Source organism: Athene cunicularia (assembly GCF_003259725.1).
Source record: "Athene cunicularia isolate RWA chromosome 17 unlocalized genomic scaffold, athCun1 chr17_part1, whole genome shotgun sequence".
NCBI lineage: Eukaryota > Metazoa > Chordata > Aves > Strigiformes > Strigidae > Athene > Athene cunicularia.
This window is the reverse complement of record NW_020799122.1, coordinates 3,231,038-3,241,555: the sequence shown is the minus strand read 5'-3', so window position 1 is coordinate 3,241,555 and position 10,518 is coordinate 3,231,038. Positions and strand designations below refer to the sequence as shown.

At 63.3% G+C, this 10,518-nt stretch overlaps 1 protein-coding gene across 1 annotated transcript in view; it reads left to right on the top strand.

Annotated features, from left to right (window-relative positions):
• The window catches only part of NOTCH1 (notch 1), a 44,070-nt gene that overhangs the window by 19,532 nt on the left and 14,020 nt on the right, over positions 1–10,518 (top strand). The window contains exons 4-16 of the mRNA XM_026860651.1: positions 354–616; positions 1,006–1,344; positions 4,487–4,609; positions 4,784–5,017; positions 5,134–5,289; positions 5,392–5,577; positions 6,001–6,114; positions 6,715–6,828; positions 7,818–8,051; positions 8,328–8,438; positions 9,214–9,406; positions 9,648–9,793; positions 10,097–10,210. Coding sequence (XP_026716452.1) covers positions 354–616; positions 1,006–1,344; positions 4,487–4,609; positions 4,784–5,017; positions 5,134–5,289; positions 5,392–5,577; positions 6,001–6,114; positions 6,715–6,828; positions 7,818–8,051; positions 8,328–8,438; positions 9,214–9,406; positions 9,648–9,793; positions 10,097–10,210 — 2,327 coding nt within the window. The remainder of the gene's footprint in view (positions 1–353; positions 617–1,005; positions 1,345–4,486; positions 4,610–4,783; positions 5,018–5,133; positions 5,290–5,391; positions 5,578–6,000; positions 6,115–6,714; positions 6,829–7,817; positions 8,052–8,327; positions 8,439–9,213; positions 9,407–9,647; positions 9,794–10,096; positions 10,211–10,518) is intronic.

Below are 10,518 nucleotides of genomic sequence, written 5' to 3'. Positions count from 1 at the left end.
GGGGGGGGGGGGAGAGAACACCTCCTGCCTCCGCCACATCCCCCCTTGTGCCTCGGTTTCCTTTTCAGTGGCAGGGGGGGTGCCAAAACAGCACATTGCGATGAGAAGCAGGACGGCGGCGCTGGAGGCTGCGGTTTTGCAAGTCGGTGCAGGCCCCTCCGTGGAGGACGCCTTTGTTGCTGGCGCCTCTTTCATCTTCCTCCTCTCAGCCCAGCGCGGCCAGGGCAGAGCCTTGCCAGTGCCAAACCCAGTGAGCCGCGATGCCGCGGGGGTCAGGCCCGGGGGAGGTCCCTGTGGGTGCCCCCCAGCCCCTCGGGGCCGATGACGCTGATGGCCTGTCTCACCCCTGCTAGGTGCAGCGGTGCCTACGTGGGCGAGCGGTGCCAGTTGCCCAACCCCTGCCTGAGCTCCCCCTGCAAGAACGCCGGCACCTGCATCCCGGTTGTGCGCGGCAGCACCGTGGACTACACCTGCGCCTGCCGTTTGGGCTTCACCGACGAGCTCTGCCTGACCCCCCGCGACAACGTCTGCCTCAGCAACCCCTGCCGCAACGGGGGGACCTGCGACCTGCTGACGCTCAGCGAGTACAAGTGCCGCTGCCCGCCGGGGTGGTCAGGTGAGACGGTGTCACCGCGTGGTGTGGAGACACGGTGACCCGGCCGGGACAGGGAGAGGGACAACCTGTGACAGGGGTTGCTCCTGGAAAACACCCCCCACAGATGGGGAAGGGCCCTGCCTCTGATTTCGGCTTCCTCCAGTGCTGGGGGAAAGGTGGGGGGGGCCGGCAAACCCAAGTCGGGGCTTGGGAGGGTCCGTGGCTGGGTGAGCTGCAATCCTCCTGCACAGGAGAGGGTTTTACGGGGACAGAGGTGGGGGGAGTGAGTCGCAACCCCTGCGAACACAGTCCCAGAGCTGGGACTGCACCCCAGCGCAAAGATCACTCCCAGCAAAGAGCCTGAGCTGCAGTTTGCATCCTCATCCTCCTTCCCTCGCTGCCCTCCCCAGGCAAAACCTGCCAGCAGGCCGATCCCTGCGCCTCCAACCCCTGCGCCAACGGGGGCCAGTGCGTCCCCTTCGAAGCCCACTACATCTGCCGGTGCACCGCCGGCTTCCACGGGGCCAACTGCAAGCAGGACGTAAACGAGTGCAACATCTTGCCGCCCGTCTGCAAGAACGGTGGGAGCTGCACCAACGAGGTGGGCACCTACCAGTGCTCCTGCAAGCCGGCGTACACCGGGCAGAACTGCGAGCACCTCTACGTGCCCTGCAACCCCTCGCCCTGCCAGAATGGGGGGACGTGCCGCCAGATCGGAGACACCACCTACGACTGCACGTGCCTGCCAGGTAGGGGCTGCTTCGGAGCGGGGCACGGGGATGGGGGGGACCCTCTTGCAGCCCCTTTGCCCCCCATAGCGAGTAGTGCCCGAGCTTCCCCTGAGTTATGGCTCTGGGAGGGACAAAACCAAGGGGCTGTGGGCTCGCTGTGCCATGTGTGTTTGGGAAGATGTTGGGCAGCGATGCCCGAAGAGGAGAGGTCATCTGAGGGCTCTTTATACTTGGTGATTCACCAGAATAGCTCTTCCTAAACAACTGTTTCAGTGGAGGCCCCTGTGCGGATGCTCATAGTCCAGAATAAGAGTGCCTTTTTCCGCTTTAGCTTAATCCACTTCCAGAATGGAATAATTAGCCTGGAATAGCTGGTTTGGAAAGTTTCCGAGTGCAAAAGGAGTTGGGGAAGGGAGACCCTCTCCGTGCTCGCTGCTGCTCCCTCCGGCAAGCGCCGGAGCAGCCCAGCCAAGTTACAGCTCTGAAGGACTTTTGCAGGAGGGGGCCCAGCGGGGGCTGTTCCAGGAGCTCAGCACCCTGCAAGAGAGCTCAGAACCCTCCATGCCAGAGGAGAGAAAAGCGGCTGTGAAAGGGCCCCCTGACCTGGGCAAGCCCTTTCGCTTCTGCCCTCTGGCAGCGGCCGGCAGCGGGATCGGAGCAGGGAGTGGAAGGGGCTGGGGAAATAAAATAGTGGAGTTTCCTGCCGACTCCTCCAGGCTGTGCTTGCTGGGGGGGGTTTCTCAGCCGAGGCAGCCACGCTGGCCGGCTGTGGCAGACGCAGAGGGGACACATCTGCCCTCTCCCTTGGAAGGAAGCGGTGGGCAGTGCTAAACTGCCGGAGAAATCTCACTTGGGATTGCTTTGATCTCCTCCGGTCACCTGTAGCCCCACAGGAGCTTCTCTGCTCTGTGCCCTTGGCATCGCTGTGGGGAGCTCCAGCCTCCCTCTACTGAAACTCCTGCCCCACCGCTGCTGGGGACGTGGCATTGGGGTGGGCACAGCTGGCACAGACGTACCCCCATCCTGCTGGCAGCCCGGCCCGGTGCCAGGGGAAGATGCACCATCCCCATGGGGCAACATGGGGCATCTCGTCTTGGTCTCTGACACAGGCTCAGAGGTTCAATCCCCTTCCTGAAGCTTTTGGCTGCAAGAACTCAAGAGTCTCATTAACCACCCAAAACACGCAGGGTCCCGCAGGTTCTCCTGTTTCCCCTCCACACCTGCTCACCCAGGCTGGAGCAAAGCTCCTGTCCTTAGGGGCGGTGAGGCATTGGGGCTGACGGGGCGAGTAGTGCCGGGGAAGGAAGTTTTTCCTTCTGGGATGAGCCGATGTGGCCGGGAGCTCCCAGGGGCGATGCTCTGCAGGAGCAGCTCCGAGCCCAGGCCCGATGCAGCGGCATTGCCGCAGGGACGGGCAGGTGGAGGGGGCAGGAGGAGCAGCGCTTGGCCCTGCCCTGCCATTCTGCTGACGAGGCACTTTCCCCAGAGCAGCCCAAGCGTCGGGCACGTCGGGATGAGGTAGGGCCCCGGGGGAGCATCCCTGCTGCTGGGGGGGGATCAGCGCTTTCACACCCAGCTGCGGCTTCGTGGGCCGCTTCCAGGAGATTTGCATGCTGCACGAGCTGGTTTGCCTCCCGCGGGGTGGCACGGCACAGCCCCTGATTTGGGGGGGACGGGGTGGGGGGGGTCCCTCGGCACCTCCGCCATCCGGCGCGGCTCGTTGCAGGAGCTGCATTGGCTTTGGGTGGAGGCAGGAGGGACAGAGGGGCTGTTTCTCATGATAAGAGGGTGATTGATACGCTGGTATGCAGCACAGCAGACCTGAAACAATGTCCCCTTTTCATTCCCGGAGAGGCCTGGCCGTACCGGGTTTCTTCAAGTTAAACTAATCTGGGCTGTTTTATCATGCCATCGCTGTAGAATGTAACCCTGAGTTTAAAGTAATTGCAGTACTAATTACTCATTCGGATGGTTCAAAATGAGTTAATCCTGGTATCTAGGACATTGCCAGTTATTGCTGTTCAGTCTCAGCCCAGCTGCTTAAAAATGGGGTGCAAATCAACGTTATCTGCTTTGGACTCCTACCATCAATCGTAAATAGCTGTTGCTGCTCCTCATGGGATGGGGCTGAGGCTGCGGGGGGGGAGAGGAAACCAGGACCCTTCGGAGAGAGTGAGAGGAGAACCCCCAGCTGGGCCAGGGTCTGGGGTCCCGCAGAGGATGAGCTTGGGCACCCACTCTCTCCCCGGTGGAGGCGGCGGTGACGCAGCGAGCTGCCTGTGCCGGGGAGCAGCCCGGTCTGGACCTGCAGAATGCCTTGGGGGGTTTGGGGGAGCTGCAGGTGCACGGCGGCACCGCGGGGAGCTGCCACAGGCTGGCATCGCCGGCCCGGCGCTGAGCTCAGGGTTGGGGGCTTTGGGGGTGTTGGGGTAAACGCAGCTCTCAACCCAAGCGGCGGTGGAGGGGGATGGCGTGGCCTGGCAGAGGCCCTGGGAAGGGCCTGGCTCTTCCATTTCTGTGGCGGGGAGGAAGGGGGGTGGCGGGTTTCCATGCGTGCGACGCTATCAGGTGGAGGCGATCACATAAACCCGAGTGGCCGCGCTCACCGCGCGAGAGGCGGGCTGGGAGCGGCGCAGCACGGCGTGGGGTGGCGCGTAACCCTGCCAGGGGCTGGGATCCCCCTCCGGGGGAAGCGCTGCTGATGAGGCTCTTTCCATGTGAAATTAAAAGCTGGTGATTCAGCACCGGGTGCCGCAAGCCTTCGTGGGAGCAGCTCTGGTTCATCCTGGCTTGCCGAGGAGGCGGATCCTCCGCCGCTCAGGGCGAGCGTCTCCAGAGCTGGGGGGTTTGGCAGGCGAGCCCTGCGCCGGGGACGCCTCGTCTGCCCTGCGCGGAGGAAGCTGCCGCCACTTGCCAGGCTCCAGCGATGGTGCCCTGGCAGGGAAACCTGCACGGCGGAACCAAGCCCTGGCAAAGGCAGGACAGGGCTGGGGGTGAAACCATGCGACTGGCTTCAAAGCTGAGCTGGCAGCGCCTGGCGTAGGCTCGGCGCCCGATAATGTACAACCTGCCGTTGGCGGGGGGTGGGGTGGCAGGGGGCCGAGGCGGTGGCATGGCTGGTTGGTTGGTCAGCATCATGGCAGACATCTCCTCTGCACAGGGTTCACAGGCCAGAACTGTGAGGAGAACATCAATGACTGTCCAGGAAACAACTGCAAGAATGGGGGCATCTGCGTGGATGGCGTCAACACCTACAACTGCCAGTGCCCGCCCGAGTGGACAGGTAACGCCGCTGCTGGCAGCACGGGTGGCACGGGGCTGGGCTGGAAGGATGGATCCTGCCCTGGGCAATCCCGGGGACCGGGAAGGGAGAGCCGTCCTCCTTCACCACGATGCTGCCGGGGCCTGCGGGAGCTGGGCAGCACCAGCCTCACACAGGTGTCCTGTCCCCTGGCAGGTCAGTACTGCACCGAGGACGTGGACGAGTGCCAGCTGATGCCCAACGCCTGCCAGAACGGGGGCACTTGCCACAACAACCACGGTGGCTACAACTGCGTCTGCGTCAACGGCTGGACGGGCGAGGACTGCAGCGAGAACATCGATGACTGTGCCATGGCTGCCTGCTTCCACGGGGCCACCTGCCACGACCGGGTAGCCTCCTTCTACTGCGAGTGCCCCCACGGCCGCACAGGTGAGGCCCCGTCCCATCAGGGTGGCAGCTCCCCGCGTGTCCCCTGGCTGAGGTCTTGGTGCCTGGTGACTCGTGTGCCCGTCACTCTTGACATGCACCTGCCTTTTGCTGCCCAGGTTTGCTGTGCCACCTCGACGACGCCTGCATCAGCAACCCCTGCAACGAGGGCTCCAACTGCGACACCAACCCTGTCAACGGCAAAGCCATCTGCACGTGTCCTTCGGGGTACATGGGGCCGGCCTGCAACCAGGACGTGGATGAGTGCTCGCTGGGTGAGCATCGGGGCTGAGCTCACGCAGGGGGTAGAGGAGCAGCTGGGGAAGGTGCCGGTGCAGCCGGGAATGTGTCCTGTGAGCCACGCTTGTGTGTTGCAGGAGCCAACCCTTGCGAGCACGCAGGGAAATGCATCAACACCCAGGGCTCCTTCCAGTGCCAGTGCTTGCAGGGCTACTCGGGCCCTCGCTGCGAGATCGACGTCAACGAGTGCCTCTCCAACCCCTGCCAGAATGATGCCACCTGCCTGGACCAGATTGGGGAGTTTCAGTGCATCTGCATGCCCGGTGGGTGGGCAGGACCCCTGCCCTGGTGCTGAGTGCGGGCTGTGGGTGCCCCTGAGCTTCAGCTCAGCGTTGGTTTGGGTGAGGAGCCACGGGAGGGGTGTGTGTCTGGGGACACACCAAAAAAAAAGAGCTTGGTAAAGATCCATCTGCCGCAGCAGCGGGGGGGACGGGAGGTGAGAGTCGGGCACCATCAGCCCTGCTCTGGACTCTTCCTGGCTGGCTTGGGTCAAGCCAAGGGTGGGGAGATCCAGGGTGGACAACCATGGAGCAGCTTGTGCATCAGGTCCCACCACCTGAGAGTAAAGGCTCAGCTCCTGAGAGTAAAGATGGGGGGACCACTTGCACCCTGGTGTAACCTCCCCGTCCCGCGCATTGTGGCGGCCCCGTGCCATGGTGCTGACGGTGCGCCGGGTCTCTCCGCAGGTTACGAGGGGGTTTACTGCGAGATCAACACGGATGAGTGTGCCAGCAGCCCCTGCCTGCACAACGGCAACTGCCTCGACAAGATCAATGAGTTCCACTGCGAGTGCCCCACTGGTACGTGGCATCCGTCCCACTGCCATCGCGGCGGAAACAAAGCTGTGCTGCATCCCGTCTCGAGCCGGGAAGGGGCCAAAATGGGCTTCTTAAATTTCAGAGCCCCGCGAAATAGGGAGAGGGGGTTGAGCCCCTCTCGGTGCTCGTGGTGGGGAGGTTCCCCCATTGCAGCGAGGGGCTGAGCCCTGTGCAGGCGATGCTGCTCCGGGTCGGGCCCATGGGAGAGGAGAAGGAGGATTAAACCCCACGGCTTTGCACTTGAAAAGGCCCCTCTTTGGGAAGGAGGGCTGGGGGCCGGGGGGGGCCGCACCAGCGGCTTTGAATGTGGTGTCAAAGTCACGGGGTGGAGCGGAGAATGGGGAGACGGTTAATCTGTGAAAGGAGGTTTTGAAGTTCAGAGACTTTGCTCCTCTAGAGATGTAAATAAGATGCTCTCAATGGCGGGTCGCAGCCCTGCATTCAGGGCCCCCAGCAGCCATCCCCATGGAAACCCGGCGCCCCGGCCGGGACGCGGGGGGCCCGCCGGGATCTGCCCGGCGGCGGGGGGAGGCTGGCGGCTCTGGCTGCTGCACGGGGACGTGACTTCTCCCTCCGTTGCAGGCTTCAACGGGCACCTCTGCCAGTTCGACATCGACGAGTGCGCCAGCACCCCCTGCAAGAACGGGGCCAAGTGTGTGGACGGCCCCAACACCTACAGCTGCGAGTGCACCGAGGGTGAGGGGTCCCTTGCCGCTCGGGGCGGGGGTCCTGCCACACCGGGTGGGAACAAGCCACCTTCTGCCCCATTATGTGCCATAAAATTAATTAGTAACAAGGACCCACCTCCCCAGGCACCTGATGTAGGGGTTGTCCCCAAGACCCCGGCAGCGGGGTTGGTCCCTGCTTGATGGGGCGCGGACTGTCCCTGCGGAGCGAGTCGAGCCCTGCTTGCTGCCAGCCCCGGAGCCAGGCGTAAGGAGCCTGGTTCTCCTTAGGTGTGGCCCTGCAGCAGCCGTCCCGCCGTGCTCCCCGCCTCGGCGGCGGGCGGCAGCGAGGGGGAAGGCAGGAAGGAAGGAATAAAGCTGCCTCTATGGGGACGCAAGGTGCAGGGCTGCGGGGGCTCGCCGACCGAAACCCAAGGAGCGGTTGCACAAAATGATGACTTGAGCCCTGGTGGCAAACAGTGGCTCTTTTGTGGAGCAGCTCCCGCCAGAAATCTTCCAGCTGAATGGCCTCTAATTAGTGTCTTGCTAATGCCAAGCCCCGATGAAAAGCTGCTATGTGGGCTTGGCGGGGTCTAGTCAAAGCTGTACTTTGTCCTCAGCTCTCCACCCCCAAACCCGGCGGGGAGGGAGCCGGCCAGGAGAATAGGATCTGCTGGGGGGGGTTTTATTCGGGGGTGCCTGTGGCTGGCCCCCTCCTCCCCACGCGCTCCAGGACGAGCCGCAGGCGAGCGCAGGGCCCCGCTCCTGAGCTGAGGCAGCTTAATGCAGGTCATTGTGCACCCCGGGACAAAGCCCGTGAGCTGGGGTCTGACCGGCCCCACCGCCAGCGTGCCAGGGTGCTCTCCTGCCTGTGCCCTGCTCCTGGGGGTCCTGGGGCTTGCAGCCACCCCGGTGCGCTGCCTCACGCCTGGCCAAGGAGGGGAAGGAGTGTCCCAGTGTCCCCCATCCTCACCCCGTGTCCCCCATCCTGACCTTGTGTGTCCCTCCTGCTGGTGGCAGGTTTCTCGGGCGCTCACTGCGAGGTTGACATCAACGAATGTGACCCCGACCCGTGCCACTATGGGACCTGCAAGGACAGCATCGCCACCTTCACCTGCCTCTGCCAGCCCGGCTACACGGGCCACCGCTGCGACATCAACATCAATGAGTGCCAGAGCCAGCCCTGCAAAAACGGGGGAACCTGCCAGGACAGGAACAACGCCTACAACTGCCTCTGCCTCAAAGGGACCACAGGTGAGCAGGAAGGCTCCCCCAGGTCGGCTGTGCCATGGCAGCCCAGTCCCATCCCTGTCCCCGGGCGGGCTGGCCCGGTGCCGGGGCTGGCCTGGGGCATCCTTGGTGAGGACAAGTTCTCCCGGTTTGGTGCCCAGCTCTTGCAGGAACCACACCCCAGCCAGGAGCTGGGGAGCCGTTTGTGGCAGAGGTGCTTTGTTGTGGAACCAGCAGGCTTCATTTTTGCCTCATCAGTGGGGCTGGAGACCCTCTTAACAGCACCACTCTCCTCCCCAGGGCCCAACTGCGAGATCAACCTGGACGACTGCGCCAGCAGCCCCTGTGACTACGGCAAGTGCATCGACAAGATCAATGGCTACGAGTGCACCTGCGAGCCGGGATACACAGGTGAGAGCAGGTGGCCACTGCAGCACCCTGGGGACCTGGTCCGGATCCTTGCGTCGGGGAGCCCTGGGACGTCCCCTGTGCCCACCACGGTGGTGCAGGGTTGCCTGAAGCTGGTGGTGCCCCACACAGCTGGGGCAAGGGTGCAGCCAGGAGGGGAGATGCTGCCATCCCACTTGCCAGAGGTTTTGTATCTTCCAGCGCTCCTGCTTGTTCAGGAGAGTGACCCTGGCTTAGGCTGAAATCAAAGGGGTGTCTGGTGCTGCGAATTCGACTCCTGCTGCACCCACTCCCATGGGTATCAGGTTGCCGCCTTGTCCGACTGGTTTGTTTGATCCCTGCTGGAAATGGCAGAGGCCTTTGATGGGAGCAGCCCCCACCTCTCCCTGCTCGCACAGCCCCTTGTCCTCCTGCCCGCCGGGAGCCACAATAAAGCCTGGCTTTGTCGGCCGCGGCAGGTAGAGTTACAGGCTGAAACCAGCTCCCTTCGTTACTCCCCCCTGGACCAAACGAGCCCAGGGCACGGCCTCTTCCCAGTCACGTTTAATTAAGTCAGGTGGGTGATGCAGGGGTGTGAAGTCACCCTACCTGGAGGGCAGCCTGCTCCTATGTGGCTGCCACACACGTGCCCAGAGATTCGAGCCTCCAGCAGCCGTTCCCCGGGTGGCTGGAGGGGGCCCTGCCCACTGGGTGCCCCCAGGAGGCGGCTTGCACCCACCGTGCCATGCCATGTGTCCTGTGGGGTAACATTTCCTTACACCCCCCTTCCCTTTCCCAGGGCGCATGTGCAACATCAACATCGATGAGTGCTCCAGCAACCCTTGCCACAACGGGGGCACGTGCAAGGACGGCATCAACGGCTTCACCTGCCTCTGCCCCGAGGGCTTCCACGACCCCAAGTGTCTGTCCGAAGTGAATGAGTGCAACAGCAACCCCTGCATCCATGGGAAATGCCACGATGGGCTGAATGGGTAGGCTGGAGGGTGCGGGGGCTGCTGGGGAGCTGCTGGGACCAAAGGGCCACCCAACAAATTTGGGGTTAGAGGTGGGGCGAGCAGCCCTGTGCTGGTGCTTGTCCATGCTCAGTGCTAGTGCCGGGGGGTGTTTCCCTGCAGGGGCACAATTAAGAGCTGGGGTAAATGATGGCTGGTGTAGCCAGGAAGGCCAGATCAGATAAGATCATGTGCTTTACACCCCAATTTTTCCCCAAAGCTACAGGTGTGACTGCGACCCAGGCTGGAGTGGGACAAACTGCGACATTAATAATAATGAGTGTGAATCCAATCCCTGCATGAACGGTGGCACCTGCAAGGACATGACCAGTGGCTACATCTGCACCTGCAGGGAGGGCTTCAGCGGTAAGGGTGCAGCCAGGGACACTGCCCCGTCCCCCCCGCGCTGGGTGGGAGCTGTGGGGTGGGTGTCCCTGCGATGCCAGGTGGGCTGGGGGCTTTGCTGTAGGGGTGGTGGAGACCCCAGGTCTGGCGGGGAGATGTGGCAGCGCAGAGTTTGGGTGCCCATGGCTGGAGCTGAGGGCAGGAGGCTCTTCCAGAGTGATGGGTGGGCCATTGGCATTGTCCCCATGTCCCCACTGTACCCTCGGCCCCCTCCCACCAGCACACCTCCCTCACAGCCACTTTTCTCTAATTTTCTTGACACAGGACCCAACTGCCAGACCAATATCAACGAATGCGCTTCCAACCCCTGCCTGAACCAGGGCACGTGCATCGACGACGTTGCTGGCTACACCTGCAACTGCCTCCTGCCCTACACAGGTGAGGGGGAGCACCCTGTGCCCCCCAGGCCCTCGCTGGGGCTGTGCGGGGCTGCTGCTTCGGGTGTGACAGCAAATGGGTCCCTCTGCACACGCAGCGAGGCAGCTCCAAGCGCGGAAGCTTCCCTCGCCCTGCCCTGCCATGGGGCTGCCCGTGGCTGCGGCTCCTCCTCCCTGTGTCACGGGCAGCTGGAGGAAATTTGGAGAAGCTTTGGGAAGCAGCCAGCCAGAGCTTCCTCCCTCCTCCTCCTCCTCCTGGAGGGCACCGAGGCGGTGGCTCTGCCGCAGCCTGCACCCGGGGCAGCAGCA